The 25,534-nt window shown below is 49.7% G+C and overlaps 1 protein-coding gene across 1 annotated transcript; it reads right to left on the bottom strand.

Annotated features, from left to right (window-relative positions):
• Positions 1–412: 412 nt before the first annotated feature.
• On the bottom strand, positions 413–24,627 carry MSH5 (mutS homolog 5; the record flags this gene model as incomplete). Its single annotated transcript, XM_080710378.1, has 25 exons — positions 413–524; positions 1,801–1,874; positions 2,012–2,149; positions 2,322–2,465; positions 2,561–2,638; positions 2,884–3,033; positions 3,296–3,422; positions 3,528–3,717; positions 3,907–3,994; positions 4,225–4,305; positions 4,755–4,864; positions 5,003–5,075; positions 5,822–5,950; positions 7,781–7,843; positions 7,950–8,088; positions 17,807–17,852; positions 18,432–18,514; positions 19,207–19,242; positions 19,473–19,582; positions 19,766–19,887; positions 20,653–20,715; positions 20,863–20,943; positions 22,874–22,997; positions 24,150–24,277; positions 24,522–24,627. The coding sequence occupies 25 exons, from the start codon at positions 24,625–24,627 to the stop codon at positions 413–415; spliced, it is 2,595 nt and encodes an 864-aa protein (XP_080566504.1).
• Between the last annotated feature and the right edge of the window lie 907 nt (positions 24,628–25,534).

The following is a 25,534-nucleotide window of genomic DNA, read 5'->3' as shown; positions in this document are numbered from 1 at the left end:
GTTACAAAAGGCCTAAGTAGCTGAAGCTGGCCGCAAACTGCGATCCTCCTGTCTTAGCCTCCCAGATGCTGGGATTACAGGCATGCACCACCATGCCTGGCTTTAGTCTTTATTTTGAAGCAGGGTCTCAGTGAGCTGGAAGGGCCTCACTAAGTAGCTGAAGCTGGCCGCAAACTGCGATCCTGCTGTCTCAGCCTCCCGAATGCCTGCCTGCCACGCCCGCTCTCTGTGAACTTCTACTTGGTGTGTTAGTTCCTTCCTATTCTCTTGTTCTGTTTTGCATGGGCTAAGGAACCAAGTTTCTTCAACATCAACTTTATTCCTAATACAGAGCATTCCTAGAGAGCTGAGAACTCGGTCAGCAGGAGTAAGGAGCCGAGGCCTGGCAGCCCTGGGCGGGGCAGAAGTGCTCTCAGAGGATGGTGGTGGCAGCCGGCAGCACTTCCTGGCTCATAAAGGTGTCCAAGTCCAGGCTGGGGTCTTCCAAATCCAGTTTTAGGAACTTATCCACTAATGTCTGGCAACTGAAGAGGAGAGGATGGTGAAACTTATGGGAGAAGAGATGACTGAGTCCCTGAGTGGAGGGCAGGGCCCTGGCACAGGAAACCCATGGCCCTGAAGATTTAGGGATTTCAGCCGGGCGTGGCGGGCACGCTGTCATCCCAGCATCTGGGAGGCTGAGACTGTAGGATCACGGTTCGCGGACAACCTCAGCTACTTAGTGAGGCCTTTTGCAACTCAGTGAGACCCGGTTTCAAAATAAAGATTTAAAGAAAGAAAATAGGGCAGGGGGTGTAGCTTGGAGGTCGAATGCCCCTTGGTTCCATCCCAAGACCCCCCCCCCAAAAAAAAAGATATAGGGATTTCAGAGAGAAGTGACAAAGCTGGGCATGGTTGCACACGCCTGTAATCCCAGTACTTGCGAGGCTGAGACAGGAGGATCGCAGGTTCACGGCCAGCCTCAGTAACTTAGTGAGACCCTATTTAAAAATGAAGAAAGGCCGGGCGTGGTGGTGCACACTTGTAATCCCAGCGCTTGGGCGGCTGAGACAGGAGGATCACACAGGTTTGAAGCCAGCCTCAGCTACTTAGTGAGGCTCTCAGCAACTGAGACCCTGTTTCCAGATAAAGTATAAAATAGGTCTGGGAATATAGCCTGGAGGTAGAAAAGCCCCTGGGTTCCATCCCCAGTACCAAAATAAATAAAAGAAAAAGAAAAAGTAAAAGAAAATAGGGCTGGGGTATAGCTCAGAGGAAGAATGCTCCTGGGTTTTTTTTGTTTGTTTGTTTGTTGGGTGGTACTGGGGATGGAAGCCTTTACCTCTGGGCTACACTCCCAGACCTATTTTTATTTTTTTTTTAATTTTGAATACAGGGTCTCTTAAGCCAGCAAGACTGGCTTTGAACCTGCGCGATCTGCCTCCCAAGCGCGGGGATTATAAGCGTGCACCACCATGCCCGGCTGTGGCAGGTTTTTGTTGTTGTTGTACTGGGGATTGAACCCAGGGGCATTCTACCTCCGAGCTACACCCGAGCCCTATTTTTTATTCTTTATTTTGAAACAGAGTCTCACTGAGTTGCAGAGGGCCGCACTAGGAGCTGAGGCTGGCCGCGAACCACGATCCTCCTGTCTCAGCCTGCCAATGCTGGGGTTACAAGTGTGTGCCACCACGCCCGGCCTAGAGTGGCAGGTCTTTGAAGGGCAGGGTGCTGCTGGAGGAAGGCAGCCGAGGCTCTGCAAGGGGGGAGAGCTGCAGGAGAAGAAGCCAGAGGGACTGAAGACACCCAGCCACAGCTCACTTTTTCATTTGGTTCTCCTTTAGCAACTCTTGGACAGGCTTGATAGGTTTTCCACTGTGGATCAAATCCAAGACCTAGGAACAAGAAGAGGAGGCACAAGAGGAGGGGAGCTGGGGAAATCGGGGCCAGAAGTGCTATGGCTCCAGAAACCCAGGTCTCCGAGAGGAGTAGGGACAATGAACGGGAGGCCTGAGGTGGTGGATCTCATCACCTCTTTGCCGCGAGCCAGGAGTGTGTCTGGAAGCCCAGCCTGGGCGGCGGTGTGGGCGGCGTGGCTGGCACTGGCCACGCCTTCGCAAACCTGGTAGAAGAAGACAAGGTCGTTCCCATCCTCACAGGTCTCCATCTTCTTAAAAGAGAACAGAAGGGGCAACATGTCTCCAGTCCCCCTGCTCCCTGCCCTGAAGCCATCAAATCCCTGTAGGGACTGAGAAGGGAGCCCTGCTCTGACGGAGAGCTAGTCCCCACCTCTGGGGAAGGCTCAGCCTAGGGATGCCTGGGGGCTATGTTGGTTTCCTCACCAAATACTGTACCAGAGGCCCTTGCGGCAGTAGCGGTAGCTGGACAAGGCTCAGGAAGTTGGTGGCCACAAAGATGTGAGGGCACTTGGGCCCAAGCGCCAGCCAGTGTCGGAGCACGGCAGCCAGGAGTGCGAGCCCGTCCACCTGCACAGAGGAGGGTGAGGCGCGGGCCACGCGCCCCAGGCCCTCTGCACCGCCCTGCCTTCCCCCAGCCCCCGTTCCTCAGCAGTGCCCCTCACCGTGTTGGTCCCCTTTCCAAACTCATCAACGAGGACCAGAGACCGCTCAGTGGCGTTATTCACTGCTTTCGCCACCTGCTGGACACAAAGGGGACAGGGGAGAGTGCCATTGTGAATGAGGCTGTTCCTGGTCCACCCTACTGCATTGCAAGCTCTTTAAAGGCGAGGCGCATGTTGTGGTCAGCCCCTCGTTGCCGACAGTGCTGGCACAAAGCGAAAGCTCAAGACATGCCCAGTGTTCATTCTTCTGGTCTCTGAGCTCCAGTCCTGAGCACTTTTGGGGCTCACATTCTTCCCCACCCCATCCCCGTGTTCCCTTTGACCTGGTTGAGGTCGATCATGAAGGTGGAGAGGCCGAGGGAGACAGATTCACAGCTATGGATTCGGGTGAAGATGGCATCGATTGCCCCGATTTCGGCCTCCTCTGCTGGCACGAAGCTGCCCACCAGGGCCATGAACGTGATCAAGCCTACCTGGAGAGAAGCAGGACCGGGCTGAGGTAAGGGTGAGGCTCAACTGAGGGCGCAACGGCAGTCAAAGGGAGCTGGACACAGCGAAACAGAGGCAGGTGGAACACGCCCCCAAGCCAACCAGTGCAGGTAGGACATGTGCCCAGGTGCCTGCTGGGAGGTGCGTGAAGGGAACTTGGGCTGCACCTCGCTAGGGGATGTGAGGGAGGCAGAGGGCCGGCCGGGCGGGCTGGCAGGCCGGTGGAGACTGAAGAAGCGGCCTCACCTGTTTGAGGTATATGCTCTTCCCTGAGGAGTTGGGTCCGGTGATAACTTTGACTCTCCCTTTGTCCCCGCCGCATTCCGCAGAGTTGGGCACAAAGGTCCGGGCACACAGTTCCATCAGAGGATGTCTGCAGTGGTGGAGAGACGCCTTGCGTGGCCCGTGGATGCAGATGGACGAAGGCCCTGCGTACGGCCTCTGACCCTGTGTCTGCCCTGCCCTGCTCTGCTCTCACCTGCCGTTCTGGATTCGGACTCCGTGGAGTCTGGGGGAGTAACGTGGTCTTGAATAGCCGTAGTCCCGGGCAGCACTGGCCAGAGCCAGCAGCACGTCCAGACGGGAGGCGAGGTCCAACACTCGGGTCAAGACAGCCGCCCGCACCAGCACCTGGCACTGCAGCTGGTACATGAGCAGCGTCTCCTGGTCTGGGGGGAGGGAGGGAGGGAGCTGGGAGCCAGCTCCAGGGCAACAGGAGAGCGACAGAGACCAGGAGAGACCTGGAAGCATGCTGCACTGCTGAGGCACGCAGAGGGAAGGTGTGGGGATGGCAGGAAGAGGAGGAGCCTGGGGAAGGTCACCCAGCCTCCTGCTCCCCTCCGGCCCTGGCTCCTCACCCCGGATCTCACAGTGCAGGTCCCCCAGCAAGCCATCCAGCTCCTTGGTTCGAGTGCTCCGGTAGTGCAGCTTCTCCTCTGAAAGGAACTGGACAGCCATTCGGAGCTGTGGGCTCTGCACCGCTTGGTCCTCTCCGCTCCCATCCTTCCAACCCCACCTCCATAGCCCACCCCACTCTTCTCTCCTTTGTCTCAGAGCTGGTAAAGCTCAAAGTGAAACTGCAGAGGAGAGACCCCAGAGTCCATGCTGCTGAAGTGCGGCCCTCCCTCACTGCACCTCGTTTTTCTCATCACGTCTACAGAGGTAGAGGGTCTTACCATGAAGTCCAGTCCCTCAATTTCAAAGTCAGTGGCCTCCACCATAGAAGGCAGGCGGGGAATAGAAAGAAGGAAGCCAATCTGGGGAGAGTAAAGGGGAGACAGAGCCGGGCAAGATGGCGCACACTTGTAATCCCAGCATTCGGGAGGCTGAGCCTGGAGGATCACAGTTCGCAGACAGCCTCAGCTACTTAGTGAGGCCCTCCACAACTTAGTGAGACCCTGTTCCAAAATAAAGAATAAAAAATAAGGCATGGGTATAGCTTGGAGGTCAAATGCCCCTGGATTCCATCCCCAGACCCACACACACAAAAAAAGGCGACAGAGCAGGAAGTGACCTTCTTTGCTTAGAGGAAACCCAGAGCCCCTGCATCTGCCCCCCCCACGCCTCCCTCAAGGGGCTACAGTCACTAAAAGCTGTTCACGTTCTTCAGACTCCCTGGCAATTTTCTTATCTGCCAATATGTCTTTCATAAGCCTAATACTTCCTCTAAAAGACCCCTGGAAGCTCCGTCCCCTCTTGCCCTCACCAGAGGAATGTAGATGACACTGCATGATGGAATCCGCGGGTCCAGATTCTCTAGCTCCTTCCGAGCGATTTCAGTGAGGAAGCTGGGAAGACCCATCAGCCTTCGCTTTTCTAGGAGGGGAGGCACATGGATATCAAAAGGAAGGCCCCTGCTCTGGTTGCTGTTCTGCTCCCCGCTGAGAACGGTACCCCGCTGCCTTGCAGGTTTGTGTTTGGGGATTACAGGCCATCCTCACTCCCAGCACTCACTCTCATCAATTTCAGGATCTATGTTGGGAAGGACTGTGAAGCGATTTTCAGCAAGACTGCCCTCAAAGTCCACCTGAGGAGACAAATGAGAAGTCCAGTATCATACCTAGCTGTGCTCTTCCTCAGTTTTCCAAGGGCCCTGGTAACTCCTGTAGTCCTACTTTAATTATTTTTTTGACAGTCCTGGGGATTGAACCCAGGGCTTGGTACACTGAGCTACATCCTCACCATCCCTCGCCTTGTGGGATAGGGTCTTGTTCTTCCCGGGATCGTGCTGAATTTGTGATCTTCTTGCATCAGCCTCCCAAGTAGCTAGGATTACAAGGATACCACCACACCCCGCTTACCAAGCAATTCTTTTTTTTTTTTTTGTGGGTCTGGGGATGGAACCCAGGGGCATTCGACCTCCGAGCTACAGCCCCTGCCCTATTTTATATTCTTTAGTTTGAAACCGGGTCTCACTGAATTGCAAAAGGCCTCACTAAGTAGCCGAGGCTGTCCGCGAACCGCGATCCTCCTGTCAGCCTCCCAAATGCTGAGATTACAAGTTTGTGCCACCACGCCCGGCTTATTCTTTTTGTTTGAAATAGGGTCTCACTAAATTGCAGAGGACCTCACTAAGTAGCTGAGGCTGGCAGTGAGACTTTGATCCTCCGGTCTCAGCCTCCCAAATGCTGGGATGACAAGCGTGCGCCACCACGCCCGGCTGCAAGCAATTCTTAAGACACCCAACCAACCTCAAGATCTCCCATCGTTGCCCATCTTCCACACCACATTCCCAGGCCCCTCTGCATGGGTGCCCGCTTTCCTTCCACTCACCACTTTCCCAATGAGGCTGGCGATGTGGTGCAGGTCATCGGTGAACTCCTGCGCAATGTCTCGAAAGAGCTGGATGGACTGAGGCAGGGAGCGGCAGGCGTCCCTGAGGCCCAGGGCACTGTATGCAGTCTGCAGGAAAAATGAACCAAGGAAGGTGACCCCCCCAATGCTGAGCTCAGAGGGGACAGAGACAGAGAACGGAAACCAACAGGGAAAAACACAGAAACAGAGATCTCTAAGACAAAAAGAAACACAGAGAAAATGGTATCTGTGAATGATGCCATGCACTGAACTAAACAGAGACTACGGAGACAAGGAAGATACATATTCTCTCTCCCAGATGAGCTCGTAGCCTACTAAGGGCAGAAGCACACGCAGAATATTTAAAAGAAGGTGGTAAACCCGCGTGGTGGCGCACGCTTGTCATCCCAGTTCTTGGGAGGCTGAGACCGGAGGATCAAAGTCTCACTGCCAGCCTCAGCTACTTAGTGAGGTCCTCTGCAATTTAGTGAGACCCTATTTCAAACAAAAAGAATAAGCCGGGCGTGGTAGCACAAACTTGTAATCTCAGCATTTGGGAGGCTGAGACAGGAGGATCGCAGTTTGTGGCCAGCCTCAGCTACTTAGACTCTGTTTAAAAATAAAGAGTACAAAATAAGGCTGGGGGTGTAGCTCGGAGGTAGAATGCCTCTGGATTCCATCCCAGTAACACACACACACACACACACACACACACACACACACACACACAGCTAGAGATATAAGTCTGAGGTAGAATGCCCATGGGTTCAACCCCTGGTACCAAAAATAAAAAAATAAAAAAATAGCATGACTCTTAAAGCTTCATGTGATGAGTACAAGGGGTTAATATTATTCTAAATTTTTTTTTCAAAGCCAGGCATGGTGGCACATACTTGTAATCCCAGCATTTAGGAGACAGAGACTGGAGGATTGCAGTTCCTGGACAGCCTCAGCTACTTAGTTAGCAAGGCCCTTCGCAACTCAGTGAGACCCTTTTTAAAAAAATAAAAAGACTAAAAAATAGGGCTGGGGGCGTAGCTCAGAGGTAGAATGCCCCTGGGTTCCATCCCCAGTACCGCCCAAAAAAAAAAAAAAAAAAAAAAGTCTTCAGTACCAGGGATATGCCCAGCTTCCCAGCCCGATTTTTAACTCTTTATGTTAAAACAGGGTCTCACAGCCAGGTGGGGTGGTGCACGCTTGTAATCCCCACGCTTGGGAGGTTGAGACAGGAGGATTGCACAGGTTTAAAGCCAGCCTCAGCTACTTAGTGAGGCTCTCAGCAACTTAGTGAGACCTTGTTTCCAAATAAAATATAAAATGGGTCTGGGAGTATAGCCCGGAAGTAGAAAGCCTCTGGGTTCCACCCCCCAGTACCACCAAAAATAAAATAAAATAAAATAAAATAAAATAAAATAAAATAAAATAAAACAGGGTCTCACAAAGTTGCAGAGGGCCTCACTAAGTAGCTGAGCCTAGCTGTGAACCTGTGATCCTCCTGTCTCAGCCTCCCAAGTACTGGGATTACAAATGTGCACTACCACGCCTGGCCCTCTAAATATTTTTTACATTTTCCCCAATACAGAGATATTTATTTATTTATTTATTTATTATTATTTATTTTTTTTTTTGGTGGTCCTGGGGGTGGAACCCAGAAGCTTTCTACCTCCGGGCTATACTTCCAGACCTTTTTTATATTTTATTTGGAAACAGGGTCTCACTAAGTTGCTGGAAGCCTCACCGAGTAGCTGAGGCTGGCTTTGAGCCCGTGCGATCCTCCTGCCTCAGCCTCCCGAGCGCAGGGATTACAAGCGTGCGCCACCACGCCCGGCCGAGATTTTTATTTTTTAAAAAAAGGTGGTAAGATAAAGTTGACATGGTAAACTAACTTTCCAGAGTAACACAGGCGAAGGGGCTTAACTTGGACTTCAGGGGCCTTACCTTGTAGAGAACGTGCCAATCGGTGACCTTGGTGTGGGACAACTTCATGCGTTTCAGAATCAGCTACAGTTAGACAAGGGGACAAGCACTGTTTCCCTCTCACCTGAACTAAACCTCCAGTACTGGCCTTCACGCTCCTCCCACCTCCCAGCCCTGCACCCTGGCTCACAGGTACGTTCTTGATGTGGCTTATGAGCCGATGCAGCATCTGAGCCATGTCCAGATTCTGGGGCAGCAGAAAAAACTGAATGACATCCAGCCGGGACTTGAGTTCCCCCAGGTCCTGAGTTGGGCGTGTGAACCATAGCCTAGAGATGAGGGGTGGGGGGGGCGAGAAATTATGTCTGTTCTCATTACTGTCTTTGTGTGCACACACAATACTAGGAATCAAACCCAGGCACACACTACCTCTGGGCCCAGCCCCCTTTTATTTTATTTTTTAAATTTTTTGTGTGGTACTGGGGATAAAATTCAGAGGCATTCTACCTCCGAGTTACACCCCGAGCCCTATTTTTTTATTCTTTATTTTGAAACAGGGTCTCACTGAGTTGCAAAGGGCCTCACTAAGTAGCTGAGGCTGTCCTCGAACCACGATCCTCCTATCTCAGCCTCCCGAATGCTGGGATTACAAGCGTGCGCCACCACGCCTGGATCCCCATTTTATTTTTTATTTTGAAACAGGGTCTAAGTTGTGGAGGGCCTCACAAAGTTGCTGAGGCTGGCTGTAAGCCTGTGATTCTCCTGTCTCAGCCTCCCAACTACTGGTACTAACGCGTGTGCCACCACGCCTGGCTTTTACTTTTTTATTTTGAATCAGGGTCTCCCTAAGTTATTGCCTACTGGCCTTGAACCTGATCCTCCTAAGTCTTCCAATTATATTCCTATATGGGATTATAGGAATGTGTCACTGTGCCCTGCCCTTTTTTCATTATACTGCTAACTCCAGGGCTGCCCTTGAACTTACAGTTCTCCTGCCTCAGCCTGTTTGCATCACCACACCCAGCCTTATTGTCTGGACTGCAGCTTTCCAAACATCTATTTGGAAACCCTGGGACCTGTGCCGTACATGCCCGTAACATGCTATAGGAAGGTCCTGGCAGCCACCGACCCGTCTGCGGGTGTGTTCATGTGTCTACTGACACTGCTGCATGTGAGTGCGACTGTGTTTGTCGACCATAGTTTTGATGGATGAGACCATGTGTCATTCCATGTGGATACGTGATTGAGCTTGTCAATATTTGAGAGGGAGAGCAGTGTGTTGAGGTATTTGTGTGCCAACACTGCAGCTCTCTCAGTGGCTGGGTAGGAGAGGGTGAGTCAGTGTGAGTTTGCATTTCTCTTTTTAGCTATGAGAGTGTATCTGGGCAATAGCACAGGCATTCGTCTTTTCATCATGTTCTCCCTGTTAATGTATGTAAGTGTCCCATGAAAAATAAGCCTGTGATTCATAGGAATGCTCATCTCTGCAAAGAACAGACTGGAGGGACACTTCAACAAGTGTTATCTTACTCGTGTGTGTGTGTGTGTGTGTGTGTATGCGCGTGCACGTGTGCTGGGGGTGGCACTAGGGATGGAACCCAAGGGCATTCTACCTCCAAGTTATACCCCCAGCCCTATTTTATTTTATTTATTTTTTGCTGTACTGGGGATGGAACCCAGGGGTATTCTACCTCTGAGGTACACCTCCAGCCTTATTTTTTAATTTTTTTTTGTGGGACTTAGGGGCATTCAACCTCCGAGCTACACCCCCTGCCCTATTTTTTATTTTGAGACAGAGTCTCACTGAGTTGCAGAGGGCCTCACTAAGTAGCTGAGGCTGTCGGCGAACCGCGATCCTCCAGTCTCAGCCTCCCAAATGCTGGGATTACAAACATGTGCCACCACTCCCAGCACCTCCAGCCCTATTTTTTATTTTTCTTTCTTTCTTTCCCTCTTTATTTACTTATTTATATTGCAGGTCTGGGAATGGAACCCAGGGACATTCGACCTCCGAGCTACAGACCCTGCACTATTTTTTATTCTTTATTTTGAAACCGGGTCTCACTAGTTGCAAAGGGCCTCACTAAGTAGCTGAGGCTGTCCGTGAACCGCGATCCTCCAATCTCAGCCTCCTGAATGCTGGGATGACAAGCGTACACTAACATGCCCGACTTTTTTCTTTATTTTGGAACAGGATCTCACTGAGTTGCAAAGGGCCTCACTAAGAGGCTGAGGCTGTCCTCAAACTGCAATCCTCCTGTCTTAGTCTCCCAAATATTGGGATTAATATTGGGATTACAAGTGTGTGCCACCACGCCTGGCTCTTATATTTTTATTCTTGTTTTTTTTTTTGGGGGGGGGTTGTTTTGTTTTGCAGGTCTAGGGATGGAACCCAGAGACATTTGACCTCTAAGCTATACCCCCTGCCCAATTTTTTATTCTTTATTTTGAAACAGGGTCTCACTGAGTTGTGAAGGGCCTCACTAAATAGCTGAGGCTGTCCTCGAACCGCGATCTTCAGGTCTCAGCCTCCCCAATGCTAGGATTACAGCGTGCACCACCATGCCTGGCTTTATTCTTTGTTTTGAAACAGGGTCTCACTGAGTTGCAAAGGACCTCAAGAAGTAGCTGAGGCTGTCCACAAACCTGTAATCCTCCTGTGTCAGACTCCCAAAAGCTGGGATTACAAGTGTATGTCACCACACACAGCTCGCTATTTCTTTATTTTTGTGGTACTGGGGGTAGAATCCAGGGGCATTCTTCCTCCAAGCTACACCCCCAACACTATATTTTATTTTATTTTTGCAGTACTGGGGATGGAACTCAGAGCAATTCTACCTCTGAACTACACCCCGGGTCCTATTTTTTAGTCTTTTTTTTTTTGAAACAGGGTCTCGCTAAGTTGCAAAGGATCTTGCTAAATAGCTGAGGCTGTCCGCAAATTGCAATCCTTCAGTCTCCATCTCCCTAATGCTGGGATTACAAGTGCTCACCACCACGCCTGGCCCCTATTTTTTATTATTTATTTTGAAACATGGTCTCACTAAGTTACAGAGGGCCTCCCTAAGTAGCTGAGGCTGGCTGCAAACCTGAGATCCTCCTATCTCATTCTCCCAAGTAGTGGAATTACAAGAGTGTGCCACCACACCTAGCTTGTGTGTGTGTGTGTGTGTGTGTGTGTGTGTGTGTTACTGAGGGTAGAACCCAGAGGCTTTTCTACCTCTGGGCTATACTCCCAGACCTATTTTTATACTTTATTTGGAAACAGGGTCTCACTAAGTTTCTGAGAGCTTCACTAAGTAGCTGAGGCTGGCTTTGAATCTATGCAATCCTCCTGCCTCAGCCTCCCAAGTGCTGGGATTACAAGCGTGTGCCACCATGCCCGGCTCACCCCTAGCTTTTTAATTTTATTTTGAAACAGGGTATCACTAAGTTGGGGAAGTCCTCGCTCAGTTATTTCCTAATCAATTACAAAAATTAGTATATAGAAAGAAATGTCTCGCCGGGCATGGTGGTGCACGCTTGTAATCCCAGTGCTTGGGAGGCTGGGACAGGAGGATCGCGCAGGTTCAAAAGCAGCCTCAGGTGCTTAGTGAGGCTCTCAGCAACTGAGTGAGACTCTATCCAAATAAAGTATAAAAATCGGTCTGGAAGTGTAGCCTGGAGGTAGAAAAAGCCCCTGGGTGCCCTCAATAACACACACACACACACACACACACACACACACACACACCCCAAAAAAAAGTTTAAAAAGAGGAAAAAAAAACCAGAAATGTTTCATCGACATCTAATTCTGGGTATCTCCATCTATCTATGGCTAAGACTGTGAGATCTTTTTTTTTTGGTGGTACTGGGGGTGGAACCCAGAGGCTTCCTACCTCCGAGCTATACTCCCAGCCCTATTTTATATTTTATTTGGAAACAGGGTCTCACTAAGTTGCTGAGAGCCTCACTAAGTAGCTGAGTCTGGCTTCGAACCTGTGCGAGCCTCCTGTCTCAGCCTCCCAAGCGCGGGGATTACAAGCGTGCGCCACCATGCCCGGCTAGACTGTGAGATCTTTAAGAACTTGTGCCTTTTTTTTTTTTTTTTGCGGTACTGGAGATGGAGCCCAGGGGCATTCTACCTCTGAGCTATACCCCCAGCCCTATTTTTCCTGCTTTATTTTGAAACAGGGTCTCACTGACTTGCAAAGGGCCTCACTAAGTAGTTGAAGCCATCCTCTGTGATCCTCCTGGCTCAGCCTCCCAAATGCTGGGATTACAAGCGTGCGCCACCACGCCCGGCCCCATGGGTTTTCTGGTACATTAACCCACTATGCATTTTATTTAAATGCCAACATGTAAGCCAGGCATGTGACCCCATTCCCTGTGTATCCCATCGGGGACACCTGCACTCCTCCCTTTGTTTCTACAGTACTGGAGATTAAATCCAGGGTCTAGCACATGCTAGGCAAGTGCTTTACCACTGAGCTACATCCTCAGCTCCTCCCCTCCTTTTGTTTGAGACAGGGTCACACCAAATTGCCTAGGCTGGCCTCAAACTTACAATCCTCCTGCCTCAGCCTCCCATATAGCCAAGATCATCATGGGCATGTGCCACCACACCCACATCTCCTCTCTCATCTTTTTTGGGAGGGAGGAATCCTGGGCGCATCCTATCTAGTGGCATTCTACCTCTGAGCTATATTTGGGGTCCTCATTTTTTTTGGTGGTACTGGGGTTCCTGGAAGCCCTTCTACCTCCGGGCTACACTCCCAGACCTATTTTTACATTTTTTTAAATTTGGAAACAGGGTCTCCTAAGCCAGCGCGCGCGGCTGGCTTCGAACCTGCGCCATCCTCCTGTCTCCGCCTCCCAAGCGCGGGGATGACAAGCGTGCCCACCACGCCCGGCCTCAGTTTTTATTTTGAAAAAGGATCTCACTAGACTGCTGAGAGTCTTGCTAAGTTGCTGAGGCTGGTCTTAAACCTGTGATCCTCCTGTCTCAAACCTCCCCAGTAGAGTAGTGGGATACAGGCATGTGCCACCATGTCCAGCTTTCTTACCCCATCTTTTTTTTTTTTTTTTATTGGTGCCTTGTAATCATACATCACATTGGAATACAAGACTTGAGAGGATACACAAGCACACATCATCCAATTAGCCCTCATCCATCCCCCACCCATTCCCTCCCCCTCCCTCGATCCCATGCTTGTTTGGTGATTAACTTTGATACATATGTTTATGTACCTCCTGCTTTTAAAGAGGCTCCATCCTCCCCTATTCCATACCCTCTGGTTGGTCACCTTAATTGCTTCACTATAGGGCCCTCTCTATAGCTCGACCACTTCCTGTTGCCCGTTTCCTCCTAGTTATTGCTGATTAGGGGAAGCATCTGATTTTAATTTTCTGCGACATTTCTCTGTGCATGCCGCGTTGCAAATACTGATCCCACTCTTGACGGCCCCAGTTGTGGCCTGGCTACCCGGTGGACTTATCAGACCTCACTGGCTCAAGCAGCGGCCTTGCCTCATGGGAGGCCCCGGTTCTGGCCTCACTGGCCCCAACACCGGCCTAACCCCTCGGCTGGCTCCGATCCCGGCCTCAGAGGCGCCAGCTCCGGCCTTCCTCACAGCAGGCTCCGATGTTAGCTGACCCCATCTTTTTTTAAAGAAAACTGGGGATCAGACCCAGGAGTGTTTTACCTCTGCGCTACACCCTCAGTCCTCCCTTCCCCCCTTTTTAATTAGAGACAGCATTGCTGAGTTGCTGAGGCTGGCCTTGAACCTGCGATACTCCTGCCTCAGCCTCTTAAGTACTGGGATTACAGGTGTGTGTCAATGTCTGGCTTCCTCCCCCATCTTTACCCCAGTTCTCATCTCCACTGAGAATCCCTTCCCTCCCATCCCTGGCTGAGATTAGAGATCTATACTTGAAGCAGCACTGGAGAATGTGTGGGTAATTAAATTACTCCACCAATTACCCCGAGATGACCTCAAAGATTATCCTAAATCATACACTGAGGGAGTCGTAGGGGAAAGGATTGTGCACCTGTAGGCTAGCAAAGACTTCCATTCTGAGTTTTTAGAATGGGATGACGAGTATACTTCCTTTGCGGGTCACGCTTACTCACTGAGCGCTGCCGCCTCCGAGGCCACGTGGCAGGCACTGAGAGAACAGGAGTGGGCACTGGCCGGGCCTGCGGCTAAGGAGCCAGCATGCTCCTGGACTGCTCATTCCAGCCTGATGTGACAGTACAAATGAACAGTATAATGAGCACGATGTGAGCACAAGGAGGTACATGCTGATCTCCTTCCAGGGGCCTGGGAACGCTTCCCCGCAAAGGTTCCCACCTTGAAGAGGACACTAAGGGGAGAACAGGTGAGAGACCGTGCAGAGAGAAGAGCATAAACACAGCCCAGTGTGCTTCCATAACGGCAGGTGGCCTAAAATGACTGGCCCAGTGGTAAAGGATTTAGTTTGGGAAGACCAGTCTACAGATTAAAATTGGGGTGAATGGGAGGAAATTTGAACATTATACCGCAGTATCATACAGCTAAAGGTACTAATTTTCTTTAGTTTTACTAATTTTCTTTAGAAGCTGCCTCTTATTTTGTTTCTACTTCAGGTTAAAAAGAATAGAATGATGTGTTCAGACCTCTGTATTGGGATGACAGGTATTTTAGAATGAAAGATAGATTAGAAGACAGGCCCAGTGGTGTGTGCCTGTAATCCCAGAGACTTGGGAGGCTAAATCAGGAGGAATGCCAATTCCAGGCCAACAAGGCAATTTAGCAAGACTCTGTCTCAAAAATACATGAATATTATCCAGACCTGGTGGCGCTTGCTTGGAATCCCGGTTCTGAGAGAGGAAGAGACTGAGACAGGAGGAATCACAGGTTCAAAGCCAGCTTCAGCAACTCAGTGAGTCAGCAACTTAGTGAGACCCTATTTTCAAATAAAAAAATAGGTCTGGGGATATAGCCAGAAGGTAGAAGGCCCTTGGGTTCCATTTCTAGTAACAAAAACAAAAACAACATGAATATTCAGAGACAGAAGGATTGCAGGTTTGAGGCCAGCCTCAGCAATTTAACAGGAACCGCAACTTAGACTCTTTTTCAAAATAAAAAAATAGGAGCTGGGCATGGTGGCACATACCTATAATCCCAGTACTTGGAAGACTGAGAAAGGAGGATTGCAGGTTCAAGGCGAGCCTCGACAATTTATAGTGAGGCCCTTTGCAACTTAGGGAGACTGTGTTTCAAAATAAAAAATAGAATCAGGCTGGGGGTATAGCTCAGTACCATAAACAAACAAAAAATAAGACTAGGGGTGTAGTTTAGAGGTAAAATGTCCCTGGGTTCAATCCCAGTACTTCCCCGCCACCACCAAAAAAAAAAAAAAAAAAAAAAGCCACACTCATATGAACAAGCCCGGTGTGGGAAACATACACCTGTAATCCCAGTACTTAGGAGGCTGAGACAGAAGAAGCGAAGGTTCAAGATCTGCCTTAATTTAGGGGGCCCTTACCAACTTAGTGAGACCCTGTTTCTACATCAAGTATGAACCAGGCATGGTGGTGCATGTCTGTGATCCCAGTGCTGTGAGGCTGAAAGAGAAGGATTGCAAGTTTGAAGCCAGCCTCAACAATTTAGTGAGGCTCTCAGCAACTTAGTGAGACCCTGTTTCCAAATAAATAATAAAATAGGAGCTGGGTATGGTGGTGCACACTTGTAATCCCAGTGTAAGGGAGGCTGAGAGAGGAGGATTGTAGGTTTGCAGCCAGCCTCAGCAACTTAACAAGGCCCTCCGCCACTTGGAGAGACTCTGTTTCAAACTAAGAAAAAATAAAATAGGGTTGGGAGTGTAGTTTAGAAGTAGAATGCCCCTGAGTTCCATCCCCAGTACGGCAAAACAAATTAATTAATTAAGGAGCCAGGTGTGGTGACACATATTTGTGATCCCAGTATTTGGAAGGCTGAGACAGGAGGATTGCAGGTTCATGAACAGCCTCAACTACTTAGTGAGGCTCTATACAACTTAGTGAGACCCTGTTTCAAAATAAAAAATAGGGCTGGGGCTATAGCGTGGAGATAGAATGCCCCTAGGTTCCATCCCCAGTACTGCAAAATAAATAAATAAATAAATAAATAAATAAATAAATAAATAAATAAAACATCTAGGGGTATAGCCCAGAGGTAGAAGGCCCCTGGGTTCCATCCCCAGTACTACAAAAATAAAATAGGGCTGGGGGTGCAGCTCAGGGATGCCTCTGGTTTCATCCCCAGCACCACAGATAAACCAATATAAAAAGGTCTGGGGGTAGCCAGTGTGGTGGTGCACACTTGTGACAGGAGGATCGCAGGTTCCCGGACAGCCTCAGCTACTTAGTGAGGACCTCCACAACTCAGTGAGACCTTGTTTCAAAAATAAAAAACGAAAGAGAGCTGGGCGTGGTAGCGCACACTTGTAATCCCAGTGCTTGGGAGGCTGAGACAGGAGGATCGCAGGTTTGTGGCCAGCCTTTGCAATTTGTGAGGTCTGTGCAATTCAGTGAGACCCTGTTTCAAAATAAATAATAAAATAGGGCTGGGAGTGTAGCTCAGAGGTAGAATGTCCCTGGGTTCAATCCCTAGTACTGCAAAAAATAAAAAATAAAATAGGACTGGGGTTGTAGCTCAGATGTAGACCATGTTGGTGTTCAATCCCCAGTAACACACACACACACACACACACACACACACGAACTAGAGACAGGAACTTGAGTCATCAGAGAATAACTCAAATGTGAGTTGTGTTTTGTGCTGGGGATAGAACCTCGGGCCACACGCAGGCCAGGCCAGCTCTCTACCACTAAGCTTCATCCCTAGCTCTAAGTGTTTTTAAAATTAAAGATACTACTTTGGCTGGGTCCATTGGCACACATATGTAATTCTAGTACTTGGGAGGCTGAGACAGCAGGATAGCAGATGAGGCCAGCCTCAGTGATTTAACAAGATCCTCAACAACTTAAACATACCCTGTTATAAAATAAAAATTAGGAAATTTAAAGGACAAGGGTTGTATCTCAGAGATAGAATGCTGTTGGGTTCAATCGCCAGTTAAAAAAACATATTACTCTATGCTTCATTATTACTTTGGTACTTGGGATTGAACTCAAAACTTTCTACCTCCAAGCTACAACCCCAACATCTTTTTTATTTTTATTTTTATTTTTGGTGGTACTGGGGGTGGAACCCAGAGGCTTTCTACCTCTGGGCTACACTCCCAGACCTATTTTATGTTTTATTTGGAAACAGGGTCTCACTAAGTTGCTCAGAGCCTCACTTAGTAGCTGAAGCTGGCTTCGAACCTGCGCGATCCTCCTGTCTCAGCCTCCCAAGCGCAGGGATTACAAGCGTGCGCTCCACACCCAGCTTAACATCTTTTTTATTTTGAAACAGGGTCTCACTAAGTTTCTGGGGGTCTTGCTAACTTGGAGTCTGGCCTCAAGCCTGCCATCCTCTTGTCTCAGCCTCCCAAGTACTGGGAATACAGACATGTGCCACCATGCAGGGCTACACTATTGTTTTGTGGTGGTGTTTCTACTGCTTGTATATGTGCAAGTCTGTGTATCAGAAATGGATATATCTGTGCTAACAATATAAAATGAGTATAAGACCAGCTACTACACGGGCTTATTGAAAGTATTACATACATTTAGCCAGTGCTCAGTAAAAGACTGTTGCTTCAGCTGGGTGTGGTAACACACACTTGTAATCCCAGCATTTGGGAGGCTGAGACAGGAGGATCACTGTTTGCAGACAGCCTCAGCAACTTAGTGAGGCCCTTTGCAACTCAGTGAGACCCTGTTTCAAAATAAAGACTAAAAAATAGGGCTGGGGTGTAGCTTGGAGGTAGAGTGATCTGGGTTCCATCCCTAGTACCACAAAACAACCACCACCACAGCTGTTTCACTAGCACTAGCACTGCCACTACTACCAGATGGGGTATTGTGAGTCTGCAGACTGCTTTAGTAGGCATCAGGACGTAGTGTTAGTGTAGAGCATGGGTCTGAGATTCGCTCACCTGAGTAGTTTCTCTCCCCACTTACAGCGGCATCTGTTGAGGATTCCTGTGGGGGTTGGGCAAGGAATGAGCTTGTTACAGGCAGGCTGGCCTGAAGGCCCAGACACCAGACACGCAGGCAGCCAGGATTACATGGAGATGGGAAAAAGACACACTCACAGGAAGGCTCGGCTAGGAAAACACAAAGCAGGCATCACCAATACACACAGAGCCCCAGACACATGAAAATTAGACGCAACCTGCTGAGATAGCTGGGGCCATGTGCCTGTCAAACATATCTGGGAAAGGCATTGTATGAACCCACAATTGTGTGATTCTCAGCTCTCCTCTCTACCCAGGGCCCCCCCAAATCCCTAACAGGTGCCAAACTAGTCAAAACACTCACACAGGCCCAGGGAATGAACACAGAATTGGTAAAGTCACAGCAGACACACAGACACTGTAGAACCACGGAGTGCAGGCAGACGCTCCAGTCCACGGAGCCGCACAGGCAGTAAGAAGGATGGACTGGTCTGGGAGGGACAGCTGGCAGGGGTGATGGGACCAGAGGGCCGGGCTACGCCTTGGAGTGAGCATTTTTTCTGGCAGGTTTTTATAGTGTGGGGTAAGGATGGGGCACACCTACCAAAGAGGCTGAGTCCCTCCTTCAGTCCACTGGCTACTTTGTACACTGAGGGGTGAGACTCACTCTTAAAAATCTGTAGAACGCTGTCAGAGAGAAATGGAGGATTATGTGGTAGCTGTTTTTTTTTTGTTTTTTTTTGTTTTTTTTTTGTTATGTGTGTGCGCTGGGGATTGAAACCAGGAACATTCTTTCTTCCTCAGCCCTATTTTATTTTTATTTTGAAATAGGTTCCCCCAGGTTGATGAGAGTCTAACTCCTTGCTGAGGCTGGCCTCGACCTGTGAGCCTCCTGTCTCAGCCTCCCAAGTACTGGGATTACAGGCATGTACCACCACACCTGGCTTAGGTGGGACTTTTGAAGGGAATGGGAATTGAGGACAGAAAAAAATAGAATGGGGATTGGGGACATCCTCCTGAGAGCAAGCCTTGGTATAAGATTTATCCCTCCCTTTTCTGTGCTCCAGTTTCTCTTTAGAAAAGGGACAGTGATCGGCAGGGGTATAGCTCAGTGGCAGAGAAATTGGAGCATGTGCCAGGCCCGGAATTCAATGCCTGGCACGGGGCAGGGATGGGGGAGAAGGAAGGAAAAGGAGGGTGATACCTTTGTACTTTTCTCCTTTCTTCCTCTAACTTCCCCTAGCCCCCGCCCTTTCCTTTCCTTCAGGGAGAGATCTCAATAGCCCCAGGATTAAGGAAACTGGAGCCTCATTAGGATTATGAGAGCATTAAACTTAATCCTCCTCTCCCCAGACGGCAGCCTGCCTCCACCTCCTCACCTGTAAGTGTCTTGATCTATGCTCACCAGATGGGTCCTGGGGATAGAAAGCAGGAGGAAGACTGCTGCAGTGTGGAAGACCTGACTTCATTCCCAAGCTCACGACCTGGCTCCCCTCCCTGAATACTGCCCCAATCTGCTCCCCAGAGTTCCTGAGCCCTCAGGTTCTCCTGTGCGTCCCTGGCTCCTCCTGTCCCCCACCCCGCCTTGCTTTTTAGACCTCCCAATCCCACTCTCCTTTGGTTGAGGTTAGAGTGAACCACCTACAAGACAAATTTCTTAAAGCCCAGGATGGGGATGCTGACACTACAGTCTTCCAGTTCAACTCCAATTCTTCTTCGACCCAGGAACTTAAGCAGTCCTCCAAGAGCCCGGACCTGGGAAGGTGTCAGCAGTGTAGCTGATATAAGTTCTCATGTCATGGAGGCTGGCCAATGCTAGAGAAAAGCATTATTTTCCAGGCAGGGCCAGCACCTTGCAGAGCTCCACCCCAGGCCTGGGGTGCGGGTGCCTTCTCAGTTGCTCCACCCCAGCCCTACTGCCGGCCCGGCCCCACTCACCGTGAGGAGGCAGTCAAAAGGGATAATGGAGGAGAGGAAGAGGATCCTCTCGGTGGCAGTCATGGACTCTGGGATGAAGGAGTAGTTTCCAGAAAGAAGGCGTTGTTTGCTTATCTCCAGACCTATGGGGGGGGGGGTTCTTTTAGCCAATCTTTTCACTCCACTTTAAGATAAGACAATAGAAGCAAGACAGCAGTTAATGGAAAGCTAAAGCAAGAACCAACATCTCCGATTCTTAGTCCAATGCTCCTTTTATTCATTATTTAGTAATTCCAGGATTGAGAACACAACCTGAGAAAGAGAAATGACTCAGGAGAGAAAGCTATCTGTCTGGAATCGGGGATTTTTGGTCTAAAAGATTGTATCAATAGAGAAACTAATAACACTAATGCCTAATATCTAATTAAAACATTCCCTGTTTGCAAAACTGGGAGGTTACAGAAGTGTCTTATGGATCACCAGGGTCACTGAGGCAATGCCTTTTTTTTTAAGTGACAAATGACTGGCTTAAAGAAGAAAATTCTGACAATCAAAACTGTTCAACAAGCATCATCCTCACTCTCTCCTCTTAGGGGACCCTCATGCCTAGACATGGCCACTGAAGGCTTCACAACTGATTGCAGATTGTTACAGGGTAGGTGGCAGGACAGATCTTGGGGAGACGGGTCATGGGGCACAGAAAGCGTGACGTTTAGGATAAGGTTGAGGGAAGGTCTCTGATGATGGGAGGGGGTTAGAAGAAACAATGAGGACACTGGGATGGGGATGGCAGAGAGAGAGAGAGAGAGAGAGAGAGGGAGAGGGAGAGGGAGAGGGAGAGGGAGAGGGAGAGGGAGAGGGAGAGGGAGAGGGAGAGGGAGAGGGAGAGGGAGAGGGAGAGAGAATACCAAAATCCACACTTGGCAAATATATAACTTCAGGTCTCTTTGGCTCTCTGTGCTCCTGGGAGGCTGTGGAAGAGGCAAAGAAAAGAATCATCATTCTGTACAGCTCAGTCCTGCTTCTGTCCCACACTCCCTCTCACCCAGTTCTGGCCTCCTGGAAAATTACATATCTCAGTCCTTTCCCATCTTCTCCCTCCCTGACCCAGTCCTTACCAAGCTTCCCTAGGAACTGAGCCATATTCTCATCCTGTTTGGCACTGGTAACAACAGACCGGGGGTTGAGTTCATCCACAACTTGGAAAGAGAAGAGACCAACTGAGGTAAAGAGGTGTGTGCGGGAGAGCCTATGGATTGAACACAGGGCATTCTACCTCTGAGCTATACCTATAGCCCTTGAACCTGTGATCCTCCTGTTTCAGCCTCCCAAGTAAAGTACTGGGATGACAGGCATATACACCCGACTAAAGTAAAGGATCTTTATTCTTTTGACTTAGAGGGAACCCACAGCCTTCTCATTGCGATCCTCTCCCCCTCTCAAGAATTTATTTACTCCCCCTAAAATTAGGGAGTGAGCCGGGTATGGTGGCATATGTTTGCAATCACAGCATTTGGGAGGCTGAGACAGGAGGATGGCAGTTCACAGCCAGCCTCAGCTACTTGGTTTGCAGCCAGCCTCAGTTACTTAGTGAGACCCTCTGCAACTCAGTGAAATCCTGTTTCAAAATAAAGAATAAAAGAGCCAGCTGTGGTGGCGCACACCTGTAATCCCAGCATTTGGGAGGCTGAAACAGGAGGGTAATGGTTTGTGAACAGGCCCTTTGCAACTTAGCGAGACCCTGTTTCAAAATAGAAAATAAAAAATTGGGCTGGGGTTGTAGCTCGGAGGTAGAATGGCCCCAAGTGCCATCCCCAGTTCCGCAAAATAAATAACTAGGAAAGAAAGAAAGAATAAAAAAGCCTGGAGGTGTAGGTGTAGCTCAGAGGTAAAATGCCCCTGGATTCAATCTCCAGTACCACAAAAAAAAAAAAAAAAGTCAGGCATGGTGGCGTACACTTGTAATCCCCGTGCTTGGGAGGCGAATACAGGAGGATCAGGCAGGTTCAAAGCCAGCCTCACTGGCTTAAGAGACCCTGTTTCAGCCGGGCGTGGTGGCGCACGCTTGTAATCCCCGCGCTTGGGAGGCAGAGACAGGAGGATCACACAGGTTCAAAGCCAGCCACGCGCGCTGGCTTAGGATATCCTGTTTCCAAATAAAAATGTAAAAAATAGGTCTGGGAGTGTAGCCCGGAGGTAGAAGGGCTTCCAGGAACCCCAGTGCCACCAAAAATAATTTTAAAAAAAGAGACCCTGTTTCCAAATTTAAAAAAATATATTAAAAAATAGGTGTCTGGGAGTGTAGCCCAGAGGTAGAAGGGTTTCCAGGAACCCCAGTACCACCAAAAAAAAAAAAAAAAAAAAAAAAAAAAAGGAAGAAGAAGTAGAGAATGACCTGCAAATTGGGCACATAAGGAAAAGTCAGAAATGAGATTCAGAACTGGTCTGGCGTGGTGGCACACACTTGTAATCCAGTACAGGAGAGGCTGAGACAGGAGGTTTGCAGATTTGTGGCCAGCCCCAGCAGCTTATTACAGCCCTCTGCAACTTAGTGAGACACTGTTTCAAAATAAAGAATAAAAAGTAGGGCTGCAGGTGTAGCCTGGAAAAAGAGAAATGAGATTCAGAATAGTAAAACTGTGAGGGTGGTGGAAGAGGGGTGTCCTGGAGGCTGTCAATACCCTCTAAACCCCAGGAGGACAGACATGACTGATTTGCCCAGGACAGTTCTGCAACATCGAATGCATCTTAACACCTAACAAATATTTGTTGAATAATAAAATTAATTTCTTTTTTTGTGGTACTGGGGACGGAACCCAGGGACATTCTACCTCCGAGCTACACCCCCAGCCCTATTTTTTATTCTTTATTTTGAAACAGGTTCTCACTGAGTTGCAAAGGGCCTCACTAGGTAGCAGCCCAGGCTGCTGTGAACCGCCATCCCTTTATCTCAGCCTCCCAAATGCTGGGATTACAAGCGTGCACCACTACACCTGGCTGAGATTAATTTCTAAAACCAAGAAGAGTCTCTGGTAGCCAACTATACAAGAGATTAAGCCAGGTGAGAACATAGGTGTGAAATGTCCCATTTTAGAAGGAAGAGGCATCACACTAGAGTTGTGCACGAACCTCTCTGGAGGAGCTTGAGGCTCTCATGGTCTGGAGCATCGGGCATGAAGTGGACAGTGGAGTCACTAGTGTCATAATAGGCCATGCCCAGGTGTCCTGAATTCCACAGCACACACAGATGGATCTGTCCCAGGAGGAAGAAAGGAAACCAAGATTGGACACCTCACCCACCATTTTATCTTTTTGGTACTAGAGATTGAACACAGAGACGTTTACCTCTAAGTTACACCTCCAGCCCTATATTATTTACTTATTTATTGCAGTAGTGGGGATGGAACCCAGAGGCATTCTACCTCCAAGCTACACCCCCAGCCCTATTATTTTTATTCTTTATTTTGATACAGGGGCTCACTGAGTTGCAATGTACCTAAGTAGCTGAGGCTGTCTGCAAACCGTGATCCTCCTGTCTCAGTCTCCCAAATACTAGGATTACAAGCATGTGCCACCATGCCTGGCTCTGGCTCCTATTTGATCTTTTCGTTTGAAACAGGGTCTCACTAAGCTGCAGAGGTCCTAAATTACTGAAGCTGGTCATGAACCTGGGAGCCTCCTGTCTCTGTCTCCTAAATACTGGGATTACAAGAGTGCATCACCACGCCTGGCTCTATCTTTTTTTTTTGCAGGTCTGGGGATGGAACCCAGGGGCATTCGACCTCTGAGCTGCACCCTCTGCCCTATTTTTTATTCTTTATTTTGAAACAGGGTCTAAGTTGCAGAAGCCTCTCTATGTAGCCAAGGCTGTCTGAGAACACCGAGAACTGGGATCCTCCTGCCTCAGCCTCTCAAACGCTGGGATTACAAGTGTGCACCACCAAGCCCAGCTTGGCTCTATCTTATTATTTACTTTTTATGGAACTGGGGATTGACCCAGGGGCATTCTACCTTAGAACTACAGCCCCAGCCCTTTTTATTAATTTACTCATGAATTAATCTGTAGTACTGGGGATTAAGCCCAGGGGCATTCTACCTGAGCTACACCCCCTAGCACTATTTTGTTTCTAATTTGAGACAGTATCTGCTAGATTGCTGAGAGTCCCACTTCTTGTGGAGGCTGTCCTCAATCTGCAATCCTCCTGTCTCAGCCTCACAAGTCCTGGCATTACAGGCGTGTGCCACCATGCCTGGCCTGTCATGCCTTTTTTTTTTTTTTTTTTTCTGTCACCCATTTTGTCAAATACTGAAATAGGCACTGGCAGCCCATTTGGGGCGAACCAGACCCTCAGGGTCGGGCCCCGTCTGGTCCTAACAGCCGGTCCTCCCCGTCCCCTGCGGCGACCTCGGCGGGCTCCTCTTCGTCGTCGTCCTCCCCGGGGCCCGGCAGGCGGTCCAGGCTGGGGAGGCTGGCGGGGGTCGGGCCCTGCGGCGTCCGGCCTGGGCTGGCTCTGAAGGCGGCCATGGCTGGGCCTGGCGGGCGGGAGGGAAGGGGGCTCGGGGGCGACCTTCCCCGCGCTGGCCCGCGGGCCCTCTGCGAGGGGCTGGCAGCCCGCCGCCCGCCCTCGATTTCGGCGCACGGAGGTTGCCCTTTGGCAGGAGGGCGTGCGAGGGCCCCGTGGGGCGAGCGGCACGCGCCGAAGCCGCCCTGCTCCTGCCAGCTACACCCAGGCCGCACGGACGCCAACTCGAGGCGCTTTCCCGCCTTTTCAGTCACCCGGGACCTTCCCGCGCGAGAGCGACGCCTGACTGACCAACCGCCGCGAGCCTGGGGGCGAGGCGCGCCGGCGCGTGAACTGGATGCGCGCGCACACACGCTCCATCCCCTCCCCCTTAGCGGCTATTGGGTCGGAGGGACCCGGATGCGGCCCCGAGCTCCGACCGGGGGGGGGAAGGAGGAGCGAACTGCAATCGCAGAAAAGCCTGTGTTCTGATTGGTCTATTCGCATTTGGGGCGGTGCTAGGACGTTCAAACTTCCCGCCCTCCGTCGTTGCTTAGCAACGGGTCTCCGGCCCCCTTAGTAAGTAGGTTTTGATTGACGCGGGGTGGAGCCCTCAGGAAGGTCCCAAGAGGAGCTGGAGTCTCAGCGCCGGGAAGGGGTCTGGGGGCGCTGGGAGGGGTTTGGGGAAAGGGCGGACCTTAAAGGGCCAGAGGCATTCTTTTCCCCTGAAGAGTGGCAAGAAGCAACATTAATTCAACCTTTGCCAACAACAACTCTAAGTTAATATTTATACTCTCTGAGTTAATATTTATAAAGAATTTAGAACAGTGCCTGGCAAACAAAGTAAGAGCTACACGAGTGTTTTAAGTAAAATTTAAAATTAAGTGGGAATAAGAATGGGACTCTCAGCCCCACTTTGCTGTTTCCTGGGTGCAAGGTATATAACCACCTCCAAAGGGTACTGCGGAGCCCAACGTGTTTATTTATTTATTTTAGTACTGGGGATTTATTTTAGTACTGGGGAGCATTATGCCTCTGAGCTACTATGTCCCCAGTCCTTTTTATTTTTATTTTTAAACGGTCTCATTAAATTGCTGAAGCTGACTTTTTTTGGTACTGGGGGTGGAACCCAGGGGCATTCTACCTCCCGAGCTACACTCCCAGCACTTTTTTTTATTCTTTATTTTGAAACAGGGTCTCGCTGAGTTGCAGAGGGCCTAAGTAGCTGAAGCTGTCTGCGAACACAATCCTCCTGTCTCAGGCTCCCAAATGCTGGGATTACAGGTAT

This window comes from Muscardinus avellanarius (genome assembly GCF_963383645.1).
Source record: "Muscardinus avellanarius genome assembly, chromosome: 14".
Taxonomy (NCBI): Eukaryota; Metazoa; Chordata; class Mammalia; order Rodentia; family Gliridae; genus Muscardinus; species Muscardinus avellanarius.
The sequence above is the reverse complement of the archived record's forward strand: the minus strand, read 5'-3'. Positions and strand labels throughout refer to the sequence as shown.